This window comes from Vicugna pacos, chromosome 1 (assembly GCF_048564905.1).
Source record: "Vicugna pacos chromosome 1, VicPac4, whole genome shotgun sequence".
In the NCBI taxonomy this organism is placed as follows: domain Eukaryota; kingdom Metazoa; phylum Chordata; class Mammalia; order Artiodactyla; family Camelidae; genus Vicugna; species Vicugna pacos.
Window position 1 is genome coordinate 43,767,616 of NC_132987.1, and position 23,051 is coordinate 43,790,666.

The window sequence follows — 23,051 nt, forward strand, 5'->3', positions numbered from 1 at the left end:
ATTAAGTTCCTATAAACTTTCCAGAGTAAGTTATTATTTCTTTATTCACAAATCAAAAACTTATGATTGACTTAAGTATTTTTAAGCCATACAAGGTAATTTGTGATTTTCTTTTTTTTAAATTAAGTTTCATTTCCTGAATATTAATGTGTAATCCAACCTAATTAAAAAATGCATATTATATTTTATATCCATTTTCTTCCAAGCATAGATTATAGGGCATTTAGGTGTAATCTTTACAATTTATCATTCTAACACTCTGCTATGCTAATTTCACTATAAAAATATTTCAGAGAATGAATATTTATTTTTAAACATTTTTGTAAGATTAACAATAATTTTACATACATTCTAGAGCTGCATTGCCCACTATGGTAATCACTAGCCACATTTGGCTATTAAATACTTGAAATTGACTAGTGCAACTTGAAGAACTGAATTTTTAATTTTAATTCATTTTAGAGTTAAGAACTTATGGTTGTTTTAGTTATTAGAAAACTTTTAAGTGTGTTTGGATGACTTAGGTTTATGAATCTACTTTTTCTTCTGCAAATTTTATATTTCAATCCATCAATTATTAGCAATGAACACTCAATGTCCAAGTGAATATGAGCTGAAAATCTAAACAAACCAGATTTTTTAAAAAAGTAAAATTCTCATTAATAATTTTTACATTGATCACTTACATACCTTGTATTACACTTCTCTTAGATGGCACTGAGCTGGAGCTCTGTGAAAATGGCTAGTTTTTAAAAGTCATGTTTTAAATTTTTTACTTTAATGTCACTCTTTTAATCAAACTTTTTAAAATCCTCATGAAAAAGAAATCGGGGTTAGAAATTATCCAGTCAGAAGTGATTTAATTGCCCTCTCTACACCTCCTCTTTTCTCTGAATTGCAGAGCCCTTGCTAGCACCAACAGCAGAATGCAAAAATCATAGGCAGTGAATATGCAGAAATCGTGTATGAGAGCACTGATGAGTGTGCAATCAAATCAAACTGCTCACACACTACAAATTCTATCCTTTCTTTCTTCCAATTGTTTCCAGACTATGTGTCCCTAATTGCAAAATTAACCTTCACCTTCCTCCCAAGTTCTGCTGTGCTATGGCTTCTGGTTTAGAATAATAAGCGATGACTTTGCTCAGCAATGTGGTTGGTCATGTATTAATACTAGATTCTGTCCAGGCCCGAGAACTTTCATCCTTCAGATTGGAGAGCTTCCTCTGGGAGAAGGGTTCAAATCCCAGAAGTCTGAACACTGCCACCCGGTACTTCTTGGACATGATGTTGTACAGGATGGGGTTGATGGCAGCGCTGAGGTAGAAGAGGACAAAGGACACGAGGTTGCAGTACTGGCTGATCTGAGCAATCTCCAGGGAGCCAGGCTCGAAGGATTTGGAAAATAAATATCGCCCTACGTGGAAGGGCAGCCAGCAGAGGATGAAAGCGAACACCACTACAGCTGAAAGGACAATGGGAAGGAGAACATCAGTTCAAGAAACGTCACTGCAAATCATGTTCTATTCTGAAGATGTGGTTTTGTTTTGATCATGTATGGTATGACCATTGACTTCAGAGAAATATCATGTTCTGCTCATCTCCATTCCTACATTTTAACCAAGATTGAGTGTCTGACCCAACAATTCAACCATTTTTACTGAGCTTCCAAGTCATTTCTATTTAACCACCATTTGAGTGACTTTGTGCTTGAGTTGACATCCTGACCCAAGTGACTAGACAGTCTATTCACAATAGCTCACCATTTTATACATGTCAGATAAAATCAAACATATATGAGATAAAGTGGTTACACTCAACCACAGTTCTGCATCAGAGTCTCCTGGGGCACAGAATCCTTGGATGTAATAGAGACTCACTAAATTAAAATCTCTAGCAAGGAGAAGAGGACATCTGTTTTTTTTTCTTTTCTTTTCTTTTCTTTTTTTCTCTTTAAATTTCACAGAGGACTGAACATGCAGTCAGAATTGAGAGCCACTGGGATGAATGATACTTTGCCACCTACAATAAACATGAGTAAGGTATAAAGCACCATAAACCAACTAACCTTAATAATCACCCAACCAAGTCTTCATTTTGCCCATGTAAGGTAATTTTTTTCAAGACCTCTGAATTTTTAAATTAAGTTTTAAAAATTCAGAAATCAGATGAAAAATAACAGGAAATAATATTTTAGCCCTTGAATGACTTCTGTGATTCCCTTCCAATTGTCAAAGCAGAAGAAAATTAACATTGGTGTGAAGACAACACCAGTGAGGATAAAATTAACAGCTTAAAAATAAAATTAGAAGAAATTATTAAACTTATTCTTAAAACTAAGTTGCATAGTAGCAGCTGACTGCCACAGCAGTAACATGAATATTAGAGTCCCCTGGGGGGCACTGGAAGGTTTATGATCTGTTAGTCATCTTGTGAGAATCATTGGTCTAGAAAAAACATTTTTTGACATTCTTTGAATAAACTCTCACTTTAATATACAGGGTTCCTGGAACTGTAAAATTACAAACAACATCATCCTGGAATGAATTCTAAGAAGTACTAAATCTGTAAATAAGCACAAAATGTTGAGTATAATGTTCAAATAATAAAATATGCAGATTCTGGTTTTGAAAGGCAGGTAGAATTGATATTTTGCTTGGATGTGAACATATTTTGTATTACTTCACTTGTACCAAACACATACACTTAAAGAAGCTGAATTTATGCGTTATTTAAATATTTAGCACACACTCCAGTTGTGACACTGCACCCAGATGCTCTCTGAAGGACCATTTGTGGAGGGACAGTAAGTCTGGTCAGCTTCCACAAAGGCTCCTTTTCTCATGTTGGAAGCCTACCCATCCTAGCTTATCCTATCCTATCCTACCTCGTGAGACGTAGGGTAATCATGAAAATAGAGATTCCAGCCCTGATTTGTCACTGACTTCCTTAAAAAGCTGTATAAACAGCACTGATCAAACAGAATTGATGCAAGTATCTGAAAAAAAAATGCAAGTCAGAAAACAAGTGACAATGTTGAAAGAAAAATGAATCTTCTCTGACAATTATCCACAATGATCATGTCTTTGGTTAAATTTACCACTTAATATTTTCTAGATCCAATTTCTGCTCCACCCCTCTACACTATCCGCCCTGCCCCCAACCTGTGCTTTTCTTAATGCAATTTAGGTATTCATAAATTAATTGAGGCCGGAAGCTTAACCTCACCGTTAACACTTAAAAGACCATGACAGACTTTTTAATGAAAGATCTCAGTTTTGAAGGAAAGTTTCTGGGCTGATTTAAAACACATTTTAGAGAAATACAAAGATATGACATCTTTCCATGAACGAGAGAAAGCAAAGACCAGAAGAAAGAGGCACAAAGAAATAGAGACCCAAAGAGAGGGTTAAGACAGTGACCAAAGGAGAGGAGAGAGGATAGGAGAGAGAAAGAGAGGAAGGGAGAGAGAGAGAGAGAGAGAGAGAGAGAGAGAGACAGAGAGACAGAGAGACAGAGAGACAGAGAGAGCAAAAAAGTAACATACAGAACAGAGAGAGAGAACAGAGAAACTAGAGACCAAAGAAAGAGCTCAAGACAGAAACAGGAGAGGATAATTGAGACTTACAGGGAGCCAGAGACCTAGAGAAACTGAGGAGAGAGGTAGACTAGGGGAGAAGTAGAAAGCCACAGGGAGGGGAGGGGACCGCGAGAGATCTCGAATGCGCACTGAGACCCACCCAGCATTTTTACGGTTTGCTTGTGGTTCTGGTCCCTGAGTGAGGCGCCCACCGCCGCCTCACCGCGCCTCCTCCGCCACAGCTTCCTGCCGATGAGGCTGTAGAGCACGGTGAGGCAGAAGACGGGCAGGAAGAAGAAGACACTGGACACCCACACCATGACTGTGAGCAGTCCGGAGCGCACGGCGAACTCGGTGGCGCGGCACTCGTTGGTGTCCCGAGGGTCGGTGCCATTCTCATGCTCCACCCCGACCAGCACGAAGATGGGCCCAGCGCTGCAGAAGGCCACGGCCCAGATGACCAGGATGACCAGCTTCACCCGGCCCTTAGTGATCACCACCTTGGCCCGCAGCGGGAAGCAGATGGCGAAGTAGCGCTCGACGCTCAGTGCGGTGATGGTGAGCACCGTGGCGTAGGTGCAGCTCTCGCTGACGAACTGAAAGAGTTTGCAGAGCAGGTCGCCAAAGTTCCAGGGCCGGTACTGCCAGAGGCGCACAAGGTCGAGGGGCATGCAGAGGAAGATGAGTAGGTCGGAGAAGGCCATGCTGGACAGGTAGAGGTTGGTGGTGGTGCGCAGCTCGCGGAAGCGCGACACCACCAGCATGGTGAGCAGGTTACCCGCGATGCCCATCAGGAAGAGCACCACGCAGATGGCAGTGACGCCGGCCAGCAGCGGAGTGGGGAAGAGCGGAAGCAACTCGTCTGCCAGCGAGTCGTTGTCAGGGGGAGCGTCCCAGCTCAGGTCCTGTAGCGTGAGGTTGGGCCCTGGCTCTTCACTCGGCGTAGCGTTCCACATGCTGCGCCGGCTCTGCTTAACTGGCTCTTGGATACCACTGCGCTGAGAAGCTGGATCCGGCTGGTCCCGGAGAAGGTCTTCCTAGGCGCGAAAGAATGCGAGGGAGGAGCAGGAGAGGGCTCTCAGGAGTGATGCTTGGAGAGGAAAAACAGAGAAGTGAGAGGCAGTAGCCGGTTGAGAAGGTGAGACTGAGAGCCTGGGGCGGGGAGAAGAGAGAGAAAGGGAAGCGGGAAACACACACACACACACACACACACACACACACACACACACACAAACACACACCGGTGGTGAGATGGATAGAGTGACCCACTGCTCTTTCTGGCACTTCCTGCTTCCCTGCATCCTCTCCCTCAAGTTCCCTCATTCCCAGCCCAGACTCTGGCTGCTCTCCACACAAGTACCAGTCACCAGGGCAGCCCCAGCCCTGCCTCACCTTCCAGTTCTTGCTCCAGTCTCATCTTGCACTTCCCAAAGCGTCCCGGCGCACAGGCACTGCGGAGATCTCGCGCTATGAAGCTGGAGCGCGAGGAGCTCGCTCCTTAGCCTTTGGTGCTGTCTGATTAGGGTGGCCCAGAAGGGCAGGTAACACCCGGGGATGAGGGCGGAGACCGTGGGGAGAACACGTTCTATTTGCCAGGACCTGAATTCTTCCTCAACAAGGGGTAGAGTTGGCTATGGACCTGGTGGAGGGAAGCGACCATGAACAACCGGGCTTGGAAAAGGGAGGTAGGGAGTTTAAAAAAAAAAGGGGGGGGATCCTAGTGTTTGTTTCCTGACCTGAGAGGAGACTGGTGCGCACCTGGGAAGAGACTCATGCAGTCCTAGAATCGATCATCATGTTAACGAGGAGAAACAAGCTCAGAGATGTGGACCACTTGTCCAAGGTCACACAACGAGTCGGGGGCTCAGGTACTAGACTTGGATATCTCATCTGGTGGACTTCTGAGAGCAAAGGAGCAAGATGTGTAAATAACGTTCTGAATTCCAGCTTTTTGTACAGTCCCCCAACTGGTCGGTTGTAGGGGATATGCTGCGTAGGGGATTACTCTTGCCTGTTGCAAACCTCGGGGTAGGAGGAGGGGCTAAGGGGCGTGCTGGCGGGGGTCGGCGGGGAGCTGGCAAAGGGGAGTGACAGAGGCTGTAAGGCTAGCAGGTCGAGGGTGCGAAGTAAATATTTTTGGAGGTATAGTTCAGAGAGATCAGCCATTGGATAACTGTTCACTTGGGCAAGGTCATCAACTTCTTTATTTTAAATTTTGTGGATATTGCGAGAACCACTGGGAATGGATGTCAAGTGTCAGGGACAGAGCTGGAGCTCAGTAAATCAATAAAGGCTAGGTTGCTGTTTTGGGGTTGCTGCTGAGGGGCAGGAGCTGAGCCTCCTGGGAATGGGTCGGAGGCCGCCGCTACGCTCGCGAAGTGACTCTCCTGAACGCGGCGTGTGAGTCCCCTGCTCGGTGCCCTGGAATCAACAACCGAATACGCGAGACTGGCAGATACCAGCGAACTTACCAACCCACCGACCTCTTCCGACTGGCCAACCTGGTGACAGTCCGGGAGCGTGTTCAGCACCGTGGCCAGCGACCGGCTCCTCCTATTGGGCAGCACAGCTCTCCCGGGCTTCACCTTTTTCAATTCGAGCTTCAGCGCCCTAGTCCTGCTCCAGGAGGGAGCCAGGAGATTCCTCCCGAACACAGACCTGTACTAAGCAGCTGCGCTGACCGCACCTATTCACGCTCACTTGCCCGTGGCCTAAATCAGGATCATTCGCTGTGCGTGAGAAAGGGCTTTCCAGAAGCATTTTAGTGAGTTTGTACATGCCTTTTGACAGATGGTTTACATCACCATTTAAATTGTTGATGCTTAAAAGTCCACAAAAACCTGAGGCTGGATGCATGCACATGTGCATGAAAGATTCCATACACAGTGGCAGACTGCATGAGGAAGTTTGATACAGGCAGCTTACTGGAGAGCATGCTATATAGGCTACTGCTGCTGTATCACAGGCATAGCACCAAAAATCTATTCAGCTACTGTTAAAAAGAAAAAAAAGATTACAACTGAGCCAAGTCACCAGTTACTAATAAGGTTTTGTTTTAATCAACTATTTGACTTCAATATTTCCCACCCCACATTACCAGTAGATTTACATGTGCAGACAAATTTCTAGGGGGAGAAAACAGACTGGGGTAAATAAAAATACCATGGGAAGCTATTATCTGAGAATAAGAATCAGGAAGAGATTATGGGGCATATTTCTAGTCCACTGAGTGCTAAAGAAATAGCTGATAGATGGGAAAAATCTTCTAAAAATCTATTATGATAATTTTGGTATGTTGGCTAAATTTGCAGGTATTTAACAGCATTCAATTACTTTCTAAAATAATGACAAATCTGTATTGTGTGATGAAGAAAAAACGGGATACTATTGAAATTGATTCATTCATTCACAACACCTAATATAATAAAATACATATACACTGTAAGTATGTGTTAGGCACTGGGAATAACAACATAAATAAAACTCAGAAAGGTCCTCTATTTATAAACTCACATTCTGGACAGAAAAATACAGATAAACAAGCAATTCCAGTACAGTATGATATGTGCACTTAAAGAGGCATGTACATAACAAATGGCCAACAGGCACAAGAAAAAAATGCTCAATATCACTAATTATCAGATAAATGCAAATCAAAACTACAATGAGGTATCACCTCACACCAGCCAGAATGGCCATCATTAAAAAGTCCACAAATGATAAATGCTAGAGAGGGTGTGGAGAAAAGGGAACCCTCCTACACTGCTGGTGGGAATGCATTTTGGTGCAGCCACTGTGGAAAACAGTATGGAGATTCCTTAAAAAACTAAAAACACTTCTGGGCATATATCCAGAGGGAACCTTAATTCAAAAAGATACATACACCCCAATGTTCATAGCAGCATTATCTACAATAGCCAAGACACAGAAGCAACCTACCTGCCCATCGATATTATATATACAAACACACATATATACATGCACACACACATACATATACACATACACACATACACATACACACACATACATACACATACAATTGAATACTACTCAGCCATAAAAAAATAAAATAATCACATTTTCAGCAACATGGATGGACTTGGGGATTGTAATGCTAGGTGAAGTAAGCCAGAAAAAGAAAGAAAAATACCACATAAGATAACTTATATGTGAATAGTTACTGGGGAGAAAGGGGGGATGTGGAGGGATAAACTGGGAGTTTGAGATTTGCAGATACTAACTACTATATATAAAATAGATAAAACAACAAGGTTCTACCATATAGCACGGGAAACTATAGTCAACACCTTGTAATAACGTATAATGAAAAAGAACATGAAAAAAAATATGTATAACTAAATCACTATGCTGTACACCAGAAACTAACAGAACACTGTAAACTGACTATTCTGCAATTTAAAAAAAGGAAAAGTAAAAAAAAAAGAGGTATGTACAATGAGGTCCGTTAGAATATGGAGAAACAATGAACTGCATAGAGGTTTTAGGGAAGGCTTCTCAAAAGGAAGCACCATCTGAGGAAGATCTTGAAAGCTGAGTTCCATCAGGTGAAGCAGAACATGCTAAATGGTTCAGACAAGGGTGCAAAACCACACTGGAGCAGAAGTCCAGCATGCCTTGTCCTTTGACTGGTGTAGGGAGTATTATTTTGGATTTTTATATGTTCATTGTGTACCAATCAGTTATGGCTATTATTCTTTTTGATGCTCAAATTATCCTATCTTTGACCACTGAGATCCCCTTCAAGCTGGCTCCAGAGTCCTTTGACATGACTTGCTTAGATTCTGAGAATTTCCTTGCTTTGTAACACAGTAAGATACCTATTGTTCACCTTGTAAGTTCCCAACTCTAGACCTGGAAGTAGCCATTTCTCCAAGAATCCCTGGTATCTTATAGTAGGGAATGGCATTTAGAAACTTAAATTTGGGCAGTAGGGGTGGTTATTGCCCTTGTAGCATTATAGACTAGAGCCTGTCTGTGGACAGAGCTAGGATATATATATATATCCTATATATATATATTTAAAGTAAATGAGATGATGATGGCAATATAGTAGATAACTCAAACATTCCTTTAGCAAGTGATCAGAATTAACATCACCAGTGTGATACTCTGGGAGGGGCATAATGTCACTTACATGTATTCCAGCTAGGAATGTACAACCTCAATCTAACTACAGGAAAACATCAGACAAACTCAAAATGAGGAATATTCTATTTTGAAAATTCTTTTCCCAAATATCAATGTTATATATATATGTAACATATCATATATATGTGACATGATATAATATATATATATGATAAAGAAAAACTGTGAAAATATTCCAGACTAAAGAAAACAAAAGAGATATAACAACTAACTATAATTCTTCATCCCAGACTGGAAGGAAATAACTTCCATGAAGGACAGTATTGGCTTAAGGGACAAACTTAGAATATGGATGATAGATTAGATAGCTGTATTGAATCAAAGTTAAGTTTACTGGAGTTGATAACTGTGTTAAAGAAAATATTCTTATTCTTAAAATACAGACTTAACATGATTTATGCACCTGTTTCAGAAAAATGATTGTGTGTGTACAGATAAATAGAGCCAATGATAAAGAAAACGGAGCAAAGTGATAATAATAAATGAATCTAGGAAAGGGTTAAAATGATTTACTTCATGCTATTCTTGCAATTTTTCTTTGTTTGAAATTATTTCCATACAAAAAGATTAAGTAGTCCTAAGTTTATAGAAATACTTTGGTTCAATTTCCAATTATTTACTTGCTGTATTAGATTTTGTATTTATACTGAACATCCTGGTTTCTAACAACATAAACATAGTTATGTTATAGTATGCATTAAATAATTTCGAACTAATAACGCATTACCACTAATAGTAAATTTGACAAAGTTTGAGACTGTCTCACAGTTCTCTTTGTCCTTAGAATAAACCCTACTAAGTGCATATAATTACATATTCTAAAATTAATTGAAGTAATGTTTTTTATGTGTGATTATGTTACTAATTTGGTAAACAGTTAGATTTGTTTCAGTCACTTTTAATTTTAGGAATTATTTAAAATAAAAATTTTATTTTTAATTTAATTTAAATTTAAAATTTTAAATTCTAGTTTTGAATATACAAAACATTCATGTGATCTGACAGTTAAAACTTTGAAACAACGTATGGTCAAATTTTAAATGATAAACCAAAGAATATTCAGGAAAATGCTACATACACATTTTTCATACTTCCCAATTGACAGCATTAAAAAAATTAGCTCTGGTTTATCTGTCCTGTGTGTTTCTATAAGTGTGTGTGTGTGTGTGTGTGTGTGTATGTGTGTATGTGCAGCCTACACAAAGATAAGATACTATATATTCTGTCCACTATCTTGGTTTATTAACATAACATTGTGTCCTAGAATTCTCTTAACATCAATATTCCTTATTAAATGGTTTTGTAGTACTCCATCTTGAGAAAGTTACATAGTTTGCATCATAGAGATACACCTAAGTTTCATTCAACCAATGTTTTATCTTTTTTATTTGCTTGTATGCTTTAATAATCTTTTATTGTTATAAATGATGCTGCATTTTATAAGTCTACAGGTACATTACAGAATAACATTAAAATAAAATTACGTAAAAGAAGAATGCCCTCTTCCCAGCCCTGGCAATGATCATCTACTTTCTGTTTCTATGAATTTGACTACTTTAGGTCCCCTTGTCAGTATTTGTTCTTTTATGATTGAGTTATTTCATTTAGTTTAATATCCTCAAGGTTCACCTATGTTGTAGCATGTGCCAGAATTTCCTTCCTTTTTAAGCTGAATAATATTCCATTGTATGTATAATTGACCACATTTTGCTTATCTGTTCATTCATCAATGGACATGTTTACTTCCACCTTTTGGCTATTGGGAATCATGCTGCTATAAACATTGATGTATAAACATCTGTTTGAGCCCCGCTTTCAATTCTTTTAGGTATTTACCCAAAATTGGAATTGCTGGATCATATAATAGTTCTATTTTTAATTTTTTAAGGAACTGTTGTATGGTTTTCCACAGGAGCTGCACCATTTTACATTCCTACCAGCAGTGCACAGGGGTTCCAATTTCGCTACATCCTTGCCAACACTTATTCTCCTTTTTTTCTGTTGCAGTTTGTTTTTCTGTTTTGTAATAGTTATCCTAATGTGTGTGAAGTGGTGTATCATTGTGGTTTTGATTTGCATTTCCCTAATGGTTAGTGATGCTGAGCATCTTTTCATGTACTTATTGACTGTTTGAATATATTCTTTGGAGAAACGTCTATTCAAGTCCTTTGCCCATTTTTTAATCAAGTTGTTTTTTTTTTTTGTTGTTGAGCTGTCCCCTTGACTCTTGAGATTATGTTTTTTCTTATGAATTCATCTTCTAATGATCCTGAAAGTCCTGGAAAATAAATGGAAAGAAGAAAAGTTAGTAAAAAATGGTATTCCATTTAAATGGATATGATTGTAACATCCGGTTCTTTATGTGCAAGGCAGTTTCCAAGCTTCAACAGATGGTGCAAAGCAATTATGTTTTACTGATAGAGTTACAACAAATTCCATTAAATTAAAAATCCCACTTAGCAGATGCCTTCAACAGTTGTTGTCCTCTCTTAGGCTAATCTCTGAAGCAAAGACACTGTGGCTTTTTTTTTTTTTGGTATTTGTTGTTTGCCATGTGTTTGGATTTTTGAAATTTGAGATTTTTTCTACTAAATATTCTGTTGGTATTTGGGTGGTAGTTTACTTCAGGAGGGTTGAGAGGTAGGAGGATGGAGGGATAAAAAGGACTTTAATCTCTGACAAAAAGGTGGGTTATTAATAAACTAGAGAAGATCTGTAAACAAGACATGAATGTATGACTTTCTTTATAAAAATGAACAACATATCCCAAATCTGTTTTGCTATAGATTGCAATATATATTAATTCTAATGGAAGTTAAATACTATGAATTATTTATCTCATCAAGGTCACTAAAATAGGATTCTACCTCTCATTCAAATTTTCTAAAAATCCATAATTATTAAAACTGGCACAGAATACAAAAAAAATCTATGACTGGGCAATTTAATTTTATTAGGTCAAGATTCTATTTTATGTGAGTTTAAGACAACGTATCAAAATATTTCATTCTGTAAAGACTTGCCAAGTGCTTTAGAAAGCAGAATTTTTCCTTTGTAAAAATCATGGAATGTTCTTTTTGAGAACACCAGTGAAGAAAGACAATATGGACTGTAAACAGTTCAGGAGAATACAAATAAAACCACCGTTTTATTTGCCTACCTGATATTTATTACTACAAAGCTCATCATGATGTCTAAAGCAAATGCATCATTTACAACCCGCTGGATGTTCTTAATATCCATCCCTTATCTCCATTCTTTAAAATTAAAAATTTTTATATAATTTTTAAGATTACTTTTCATTTACAGTTCTTACAAAATATTGGCTCCCCCTGTTCCCCATGTTGTACAATACATCTTTGAGCCTGACACATAATAGTTTGTGCCTCCAACTCCCCCAGCCCTATAATGACCCTCCTTCCCCCTCCCCGCTAGTAATCCCTAGTTTATTCTCTGTATCTTTGAGTCTGCTTCTTTTTTGTTGTGTTCACTAGTTTGTTGTATTTTTTAGATTCCACATATAAGTGATATACAGTATTTGTCTTTCTCTGTCTGACTTATTTCACTTAGCATAATGTCCTCCAAGGCCATCTGTGTTGCTGCAAATGGCAAAATTTCATTCTTTTTTTATAGCTGAGCAGTATTCCATTGGATACATGTCGCACCTTGTTTATCCATTCATCTGTTGATGGGCAGTTAGGTTGCTTCCATATCTTGGCAATTGTAAATGATGCTGCTATAAATGTTGGGGTGCATGTATCATTTCAAATTAGTGTTGTTGTTGTTGTTGTTTTTGGATATATACCCAGGAGTAGAATTTGAGTCATATGGTAGTTCTAGTTTTAGTTTCTTTGAGAAACCTCCATACTGTTTTCCACAGTGGCTATACCAATTTACATTTCTACCAGCAGTGCAGGAAGGTTCCCTTTTCTCCACATCCTTGCCAACATTTGTTATTTGTATTCCTTTTGATGATAGCTATTCAGACAGTGAGAAGTGATACCTCACTGTGGTTTTGATTTACGTTGCCCAGATGATTAGCGTTGCTGAGCATCTTTTCATGTGCTTGCTGGTCGTCTGCATTTCCTCTTTGGAGAAATATCTATTCAGTGCTTCTGCCCCCAAAATCGGGTTGTATGTTTTTTTGATGTTGAGTTGCATGAGCTGTTTATATCTGTTGGATATTGATCCCTTATTTGTCATGTCATTTGCAAATATGTTCTCCCATTCAGGAGGTTGGCTTTTCATTTTGTCTATGGTTTCCTTTGCTGCGCAAAAGCTTTTAAGTTTAATTGGGTCCCATTTGTTTATTTTTGCTTTTATTTCCTTTACTATAGGAGATGGACCTCCAAAAATATTGCTGCAATTATGTCAAAGAGTATTCTGCCTATGTTTTCCTCCAGGTCTCATCTTCATTCTTAATTGCACCATCTAAGTCCAGTCCCCCACTCAACAACCACACAAGCAGCAAGTTCTCCTCAGTCTAATTAACCATAAGAATTTGATAAAACTAAACTTCTTCAAAGCTGACTTTCATCTTGTATCCTTCCTACGTAAAACATTTTTAGTGGCTCATTCTTTAATCTCACATCAATTCTTTCAAACTCTGACCTTCTCAAGTTCTTGTAACTTGCCCTGATGCTGCCTCCCAGGCAAGGTGTGTTCTTCATGCCATCATGTGTCATCCTCTCCTCCCCTCACCGTCCTGCCTCCTCCTGCCCCTGGCTGCTCTCTCCAAATCTTAACCAGCGGAGCTCTGACCCATTTCTTGTTCTCAGTTCCTATGTCCCTCAGAATTTGACCGTCTCAGCTTACTTCCTAATTATGCACTGTTTCTGTGATTTCACACTTGTGAGTTGTCCCTTCAATTATATTATAAACTCCTGGAAGCCAGCTGAACTGTTTCATGGGAAGTCCAGTCAGTTCAGATGTGTTCCCAGCCACTTCTCACCATATCTTCTGCTAATGCCCTAGTTTGAGCCTCCATAATCCCCCGCCAGAACTACTGCTGTAGCCAAAGGACTGCTCTCCCTCTGTTTATTCTTCCCATTCCATGATCATTTTGCCATCTGCAGCCCTGCAATCTTTTGAAAATACAAATCTAATACTGATGTGCCCCTGCTTAAAACCCTTCAAATGACCCCCAGATGTTCTTAAGCCCCCAATGGCTAGCATGCTTTTCCAGGATCTCTTGGAAAACAGATTTCCCTGGAATGCAGATTTCAACTTGGAACTCTCTCCCTCTTACTCTCTGCACCCAGGTCTGTGATCGTCTTACAATTCCCCGTAGGGTGGGAGGTTCCCAGGCTTACAAAGATCAGTATTTCTCTCCTACGGTTCCACTGTTAATTTTGTACTCATTTATGTGGTTATTTGTTTAACATCTACCTCTCCCATTAGATTGTGAAGCTTATGTGAGCAGGGCCCAGGTCTTTTGTAAGTCACTGTTGCCTGGGACTTAGTAGATGCTCAGTAAATGCTTGTTTAAATGAATGAGTGGTCTTTTTATTAAGGCAGGTCTCTCCAAATCTAGGGCTTCCTTTTGGATCCCAGTGAGAGTTACTCTCATTCCAGGACAAAGTGAGAATTCAGAACACTGAATCTCCGTACACTGATAGCTATGTTTGGATTTACTCACATATAAGTGGTTTACATAAATTATAAAATATAAATACACATGTAGCTTCAGATAGTTTAAGGGATATTTTGCTTTCATTTATTTCATCTTCCAGTTCTATTTAAGAGGAATATTACTTAGAAAAAAACCTGTACAAATCAAAAACTATGTAAAATTTAAAACACAGGCTACATTGCTTCATGGCAAGAAGGATTTAACTAGTTCAGATTACAGATTCATTTCAAACTGATAATGTGTTGGCAATGCCCTGATCACCATTGGTATTTATCCTCTGTAATGCAGTTACATAACAGAGATAGGTGTGTAGATTATAGTAACAATCACCAGAGCCATGGGGCAGTGGTAAATGTTTAACAACCAGATCTCAAGGATAAAAAAAAAAAAAAAAAACAACCAGCAACCTCTATTTGAAATGTTTGCCAATTTCTGTGGTGTATCTACTCCCCCCACCATGGGTCAATTTCATGCTACCAAGACCCTGAAGGCAGAGTTTGAAAACCATGCTAGCAATTGGCTGTTACAAGTCAGTACAAAGTGGGCCCAGCACACCACTGGCTGGACCCTGTATAAGCAGCGTAAATCTGTTGGGAAACTCAAAGGCTTGACTTTAGGTATCTTATGTAGATCAGGTGACTTCAATTTAGAAAACTCACAAAGGAAATGGGTAAAATACATCTTATCATACAAATATGGATAAGATGAACATAGGTTTCACCCTGTAATAGTCAGGATTCTCCAGAGAAACAGAGCCAGTAGGAACACACACACACACACACACACACACACACACACACACACACACACACACAGAATACATATAAATGAAAGAGTGTTAATGATTTACTATTGGCTCATGTAATTATAGAGAATGAGATGTCCCATTACCTGCCATCTGCAAGCTGGAGGCCCAGGAAAGTCAGTGGTAAAATTCACTCTGAACCTGAAGACCTGGGAACCAGGGGAGCCAATGGCATAAATCCCAATCTGAGGGAAGGAAAAGACAAGATGAGATGTCCCAGCTCAATAGTGAGGTGGGAAAAAGGGGTAGATTCCTCCTTCCTCTGCCTTTTGTTCTATTCAGACCCTCAAGGGTTTGGATGATGCCCACAAGTATCGCAGAGAAATCTTTACTGAGTCCACCAACCCAAATGCTAATCTCACCTAGAAACACCTTCACAGACATCCTAGGAATAATTTAACCTGGGCTCTCCACGGCCAGGCAAGTTGACACAAAATTAACCACCACACACTCCTTCCTCGCAGAATAAAACTGAAAGTTGCCATTTTAGAAGGTAGTTTTAAACAAATGAAAGGAAGTACTGCAGTTAACTTTAGATCAGAGCGGACAAACTTTTTCTGTAAAGAATCAGAGAGAAAATATTTTAGGCTTTGGAGGCCATTTGGCCTCTGTCACCACTAAACTGTCATTGTAGCATAAAAGCAGCCATCAACAATACATTAAAAAAAAATAGACGGGGCTGTGTTCCAATAAAACTTCACTTACAAAAATATGTGATGGGCTGGATTAGTTTGCTGACCTCTGATCTAGATTAGCTGGGTTACAGAATGAGGGGTATTGTTACCCCAATTACAATAAAGACCAACTTGCAGTTGGAATTCTTACAGCCTAGATGTCTATGAAGTCAGCTCTCCAAGCAGTGATGGACTCAGGAATGGACATGTGACTAACTCTGGCCAGTGAAACAGAAGAAGTATGCTGAGGGGCATCTGGGGACAGTCTTCCCATCCCTAATGGACAGCTGCCATTCTCCCCCTTTTGGACTTTGTCTTGACTAGCTGTGACACCCAGAATCACTACAGCCACTAACCTGAGGATGAAGCCAACACTGAGGACCACAAGGCCAAGAGATGGAAAGAATCAGATCAACCAACCCTGGAGCCTGCCCCACCCCTGGACTTTCTGTGATGAAAGACAAATTTTCCTACTGTGTCTGCCTATCACAGATGGGGTTTCTGTGAATTGAAGCAAAAGTATCCTAATTAATTCAATTATGTTCTCCCCCACCTCAAATTTCTTTTAGTAACAAATATAATACTAAACCACTGACTCCTCCATGTGGGGAATTTCTTGCATCTTTTAACAAGACATAATCACAATACTTTACCTTTCCCCGACAAGTCATCAGGGGTTGAGACTGCCATATCAAATCAGAAAAAAGGAATGATATTGCCCAGTTAGTTATTCTTCAACATTTACTCTCCCCCCACAAGGCAAACACCCTGAAGGCACCAGCCCTGCTTCTGGAGCCATTCCTCCTAGGCTCTTCCTGACAACATGGCAGACACTGCAGAGCACCCTCCTTGCAGCCGTTCCATCCACTCATCCTCTCTGTGATCAGAACCTTGACACTGTTCAGCTGTCAGGAGACTGCATGCTTTAGAAAAGGCTAGACCTTTCCCCAGTCCTAGGGAGGATAATCACAATTAATCTAAACCAATCATGGAAATTCCGTTTTCCTTGCCAGTGAATGATTCAGGAATGAGCATGTCTGTAATTCTGAACACTGAGTGTGAAAGAGTTTTTCTCGGTCTTAAAAAGGACACAAGGGAGCCTTTAATGTGGTGAAGTACTTGAATCTGCTGCAGCCATCCTGCGAGCCCGGGGTCAAAAGCCAACGTTACAAGCAAAGCGTAGCAGAAAAATGAGAGGGACCTGCCTCCTCAGAGATGGCAAGGAGCCCCTGACTTAACCAAGCCTGGAGTCACCCTACCTTGGGCTTTTTATTATTGGTGCCAATGGAGTTGATCTTCTGTTAAAAGCCGCTGAAACCATGCCAACTGGAATCCTTACTAATAAATTGCTTTGGGCAGACTGCATCTGGTTCCCTCCACTTGTCTAAACAGGTTAAGGAAAAAGAGCACGATGCTTCTTCTGGACTGAATCTCTGAAAGAGTATACATACTACCCACTGGTAAGTGATTTGATGGAATCTATGATGGCTGTATGGCTGCAGACTTATTTTAAAACATTAGGCCAGCCTAATGAATAACCCAGAGTATTCCATACTTCCAAGACAAATTTGTATATATTTTAGAGCACAGGCTGTTAAAACAATCACTTTAAAATTTGCACCAGAGATTATATTAAAATAATCAAGTCTCTTAATACATTTAGAAAATTTATAATGAGACAATTTTTTTGGTCATTGTTTCACTCACATTTTCAGGTAATTTGTTGCTACTTAATTCAGCATTCCTTAATTATCAAAGCAAAATATGAGAACCAGTTTTAGATAAAGCAGTTTTGTCCTTATTGTCCCATCTTCACCAGCAGGAAATACTTTAAGTTTGCTAAAAAACAAACAAAGAAACAAAAAAACCTCTTCTCTAATTCTGTATCTGTCACATTCTTGTATTTGTTCTTTTTTGCTTGGACACATTTTAGAGTCCCCCAGATGTGGTGATTATTACTTTATACGTTGTCACAAGGAATAATAAAAATAATTATTACCTCACTAGTATAAAGAATGTGGAAAATCAGATCTATCTGCTACCAGTGTATATACTAGCACACTGCACTAAATGGCCTGTTTTCTAAGAGATAACATTAAAGGATTTCGTTTTTGACTAGGGGGTCAGGTGTCACAGAAGTAAGTTATGTTCATAGCTGAATTGGTGGAGCTTAAGCTAACACTGGTTTTTGTTTGTTTGTTTTCCTAGAATTACATTGGAAATCTCTTCTTCACGTGACCCCTTGCTCCTGCTCTAACGTATTCCATTCCAGTGGCGTCTGACACTTGAGCTGTAGAATCAGACAAACCTAAGGGCAAGGCTGGCTCTTTCACCTACTAGCTCTGTGACCTCAGTTTCTTCATATGTAAATGGATGATTATCCCCATCCTTTCGTCCCAAGGTTTTTGTGGGAATTAAGTGAACATGCAAATAAGAGCACCCGGATTTGAGCACCCTCCTCCCCTTCCACATTATTATTTCCCTACAGTGACAGCTGCCCCCCACGAGAAGAATGCCCCAGTGCCAACGGCCCCACATCCAAGTCATCCTTCACTTCCCAGTCCTGTGGTGAGCTTCCCATATGTGGGGGGTGGGGAGGTGGTGGTAAAGGGCCTTCCTCTTGTATTTCTTCCCAATCTTCACCCACTGCCTGTGCCCCTCCTGAAGGGGTTGTGGAGACAGGTAATGTGTGGCGGTTATTGGAAAGGGGAAAATCTACAAAACTGGGAAGCAAAGGATGTAGAAGCCAAATGATCCGCTTCACAAATTACCCTTATACCTTCAGTTCACTTCACAGTCAGGAACAAATTGAATTTAATACGTTGAATCAAATTCTTGAGGTAGAAAGGAAATTTACTTTTTAAGGAAGTCTGTGATAAATCTCTTTTTGAAATAAAGACTCCTTTGCAATCTCTTAAATTTATCCGTTTCATAGGCTTGGGAGTTTGGTACATTCACTGATTTTCACTAAAAACAGGAAGTCCTTGAATTCTGTTTTCTACTTACATTTCTATTTTAACTAGGTCATTTTCAGTTTTGACATAGATATGACTTTGTAGGGGATTTTAAGAATAAACAGGAATCTGGTATGGAGCTCAGCATAAAAACACCAGAGGCTTTCTTAATTTTAACTTTTCATTTTCTAAAAGAAGCTTATTGAATCTGTAGAACTCGCTAGGCAGCGTCTTAGCACTTCACATATATCAATAATGTCCTCACAAGCCCCCTGCCAGGTGGGTGCTATTGTCTGAGACACCGAGAGGCTGCAACACGCTTCTTTGCCCTCTTCACTTTTGTTTTAGCCAGAGAATTTGAAGCCATTTTTTCTCTCCCATCTTTAAACACTTGGGGCTTTGAAGAAAATAAGAGAACCTCGCCACCTGCTGGCTCCTCCTGGTATGAGACAATAAGGTGGCCCCTTTCTGGTCTCAAGGAGGGCAGAGGAGAGAGTGCCTCCCCTTGCTACTCAAGCCTGTCCAGGCACCTGTCAAACAGCTGAGCTGGCCTCTCCTGAAGGGTCACTGTCTTTAAAAATCTCTTGCCTTGCTCTGCCCAGATACATCCTGATAAAAACCGAAGTAGCAGAATAGAAGAACTCTATTCTTCAAGTGACGAAGTTTCATGGGACAAAATCCATCAATGATGGGCTAGAACTCCCCTGATTTTATTTCATTTTCAAAAAGATCAGATATGCGGTAGTCATGCCCTTTAAGACCAGAAGGGCCAAAAAATTGTCACTCTAAACTATCCACTTCGAAGCTGTGTCCTGTCTTGGGCTTTACCTCTAAAGCAGAGAAAGAGACATGCAGGTATCCCTTGTTTCAAACAATTCATGGACTTCAAATGTTGCATGTAAGTTGAATGTTTGAATTTCTAACCATAATGATTATCTGGGTACATTGTTTTCTTAAATACTTCATTTGTAAATCGCAGTTTTTGAAATTTAGCTTTCTCAACTCTGGGTGGAGGTTCTATTCATGCTTTCCAGTTGCCTGTGGATGGATGTGTGCTCAGCGAGCTGTATCAGAATCATATGGGGAAATTAAGACAAACACAAAAGGATTCCTGGGTCCCTCTCCAAAGATGCTGATTCAGCAGGTCTGTGGTGAAGCCCAGGCATCAGCGTTTCTAAATGCTCCCCAGGAAGCACTGATGAGCAGTGAGCCCACCTTTGCCGACCATAATAAAGAGCATTGGTGCTTAACATACAAATTGGGTACTGTTTTCACTCACCAGGTCAGTAAACAAGAACAGAAGTAGTAACCATCCCCTTCTAATGATCGCATCAGGGACAGGGAGTTCTCCTTCCTGCTGCCCAGAATGAGAACTGGGGGCAAAAGTTTAGGAAAGTAATCAGTTATTTTTAACAACAAAAATGTTACATCAGCCTAGTAATCCTAATGTAAGACCCAGAATGTAAGGATCAAGGACAAAGATGTTCACTGTAGCATGACTTGTAGTGACAAATAACTGGGAACAAACTAATGGCGGGATAAACTAGGATCTTGTCAGATGGTGAGGTATTATGCAGTATTTCAGAAGAATCAATTAGATCTACATCTTTTTATCTGGAAAGGGGTCTATGTACTGTTAAGTCAATGAGTTGCTGAGTTTTATACACACACGTGTGTGTGTGCATATATATATCATTATATATATATTCCCATTTATAAAATTAAAACATTCATAAAGCTGGAATATGGCTACATATGCTTGTGTAAGCAGAAAGCTATAAAAGGGCACTTCAATTTATCACTGAATTCTTCATGGTGGGAGGAGAGTGAAAGGATTATTGATTCTTAACTTTTTCTTCATATGTTTCTACATTTCACTCATCACAACCAACATGAATTTCTTTTGCAATTCAAAAGACCCAATAAAGCGTGTTTTTTAAAAAAACACTTTGGTAGATCACAGAGAAGTGCATTCTCCCCCTGCCCAAATCTCTGGTTTGGCATGATTACCAATACCATTCAGATGAAATTTAAATGATAAACTATTAGGAATATACGAGATTATGTTGTAAGGTATAAAAAACTGTGCTAATGAGAATCAACACTTTGGACACATATCCGGATTAAGAGCATCACCATTACCTTTGATGCTCCCTTGAGATCTTCAACATTCACACCCTGTCCCTTCACTTTGGAATTAGGTCTTTTTCACACTAGTGATTTTCTTCATAGATTTATACATTTGTATCCTAAACAATACATATCTGGCTGAGTAAAATTTCATCGTATGTATATATTACATTTTCTTTATTCATTCATCAAGATAAAAATGGATATTTGGATTGTTTCTTCCTTTGGTCTATTATAAATAGTGCTGCTGTGAAGATTCGTGTTCAAGTATTTAAATATGTTTTTATTGCTCTTGGAGATCCACTTATGGGTAGAACTGCTGGGTCATACGGTAATTCTATGTTTAACTTTCTGAGAAACCATCAAATTGTTTCTCACAGAAGCTACACCATTTTAAACTCTCAACAACAATGTATGATGGTGCCAATTGCTCCACATCCTCACCAACAATTGTTACTGTCTTTTTTTTAATAGTAGTCATCCTAATTGGTATAAATTGATGTCTCATTGTAGTTTTGATCTTTGTTTAGTTTTTAATTGTGTTGTTTGTCTTTCTGTTGTTAAGTTGTAAGAGTTCTTTATGTAGTCTGGCTATAAGTCCTTTGTATGTCCCAAATATGATTTGCAAATATTTTCTCACATTCTGAAGGCTGACTTTTCACTTTCTTGATAATGTTTTTATGTACAAAAGTTTTTAACTTGATGAAGTGCAGTTTGTCTATTTTTTCTCCTGTTGCTCATACTTTTGGTATCATATCTAAAATCCAACGTCAAATACAAATACAAGAGAGGGTTTACTTCTATGTTTTCTAAGAATTTAGTTTTTGCTCTTCTATTTAGGTCTATGATCCTTTTTGAGTTAATTTTTTATATGGAGTAAGATAGAAATCCAAGTTCATTCTTTGGCATATGGATATTCAATTGTTCCAGCAATGTTTATTAAAGAGACTATTCTTTCCTCCACAGAAGGGCATTGGCACTCTTGTCAAAAATCAGCTGGTCAAAGATGTATGGGTTTGTTACTGGACTCTCAGTTTGATTCCATTTGTCCATCTGTCTATCCTTATGCTAATATCACACTGTTTTGATTACTGTAATATATTTTGAAATCAGGAAATGTGATGCCTACAGCTTTGTTCTTGCTCAAGATTGCTTTGGCTATTCAGGGTATTTTATGGTTCCATATGAAATAAGAGAAATCTTTTTCTATTTCTGTAAAAAATGACATTAGGATTTTGATAGAGGTTACACTGAAGCTTTTAAATTTAATTAGGTTCTATGTGTTTATTTCTGCTTTTGTTTCTTTTGCCTTAGAAGACAAATCCAAAAAAAAAAAAAAAGTATTGCTACAATTTATGCCAAAGAGTGTTCTGCCTATGTTCTCTTCTAAGAGTTTTACAGTTTCAGAACTTACATTTAGGACTTTAATCTGTTTTGAGTTTGTTTCTGTATATGGTGTGAGGAAATGCTCTAATTTCATTCTTTTACATGTAGCTGTTTAATTTTCCCAGCACCACTTATTGAAGAGACTGTCTTTTTTTTTGAAACTTTTTTTGTTGAGTTCTAGTCATTTTATAATGTTGTGTCAAATTCCAGTGTAGAGCACATTTTTTCAGTTATACATGAACATACATATATTCATTGTCACATTGTTTTTTGAGACTGTCTTTTCTCTGTTGTACATTCTTGCTTCCTTCGTCATAGATTAATTGCCCATGGGTGTGTGGGTTCATTTGTGGGCTTTCTATTTTTGTTCTATTGATCTACATGCCTGTTTTTGCACCAGTACTACACTGTTTTGATTACTGTATTGGGATAAAATATCCATAACATAAAATTTACCATTTAACCATTTTTGAGTGTACAAGTCAGTGGCATTAAGTACATTCATACAGTTGTGCAACCGTCACTGCTAGCCATCTCCAGAACATTTCATTATCCCAAACTAAAACTTTGTAACCACTAAATAATAACTCCTCATTTTCCCTTCCCCCAGCCCCTGGTAATCACCACACTACTTTCTTTTTTCATGAATTTGACTATTTTAGGTACTTCATGTAAAGAGAGTTATGCAATCTTTGTTCTTTCATGTCTGGTTTGATTT

General features: G+C 39.1%; 1 protein-coding gene across 1 annotated transcript; it reads right to left on the reverse strand.

The window, feature by feature from the left end:
* Positions 1–547: 547 nt before the first annotated feature.
* GHSR (growth hormone secretagogue receptor) lies at positions 548–4,597 on the reverse strand. Its single transcript, XM_006200798.2, has 2 exons — positions 3,741–4,597; positions 548–1,465 (listed from the first exon to the last, which is right to left on the reverse strand). The coding sequence occupies exons 1-2, from the start codon at positions 4,534–4,536 to the stop codon at positions 1,161–1,163; spliced, it is 1,101 nt and encodes a 366-aa protein (XP_006200860.1). The 5' UTR covers positions 4,537–4,597; the 3' UTR covers positions 548–1,160.
* Positions 4,598–23,051: the final 18,454 nt, after the last annotated feature.

What these genes read in the sequence shown, in the direction of transcription:
- GHSR (XM_006200798.2), bottom strand. Translation starts at nt 4,536, where the DNA reads ATGTGGAACGCTACGCCGAGTGAAGAGCCAGGGCCCAACCTCACGCTA. An exon ending in GCAAACCGTAAAAATGCTGG is followed by an intron (nt 1,466 to 3,740) that starts GTGGGTCTCAGT and finishes TTGTCCTTTCAG; the next exon opens with CTGTAGTGGTGTTCGCTTTC.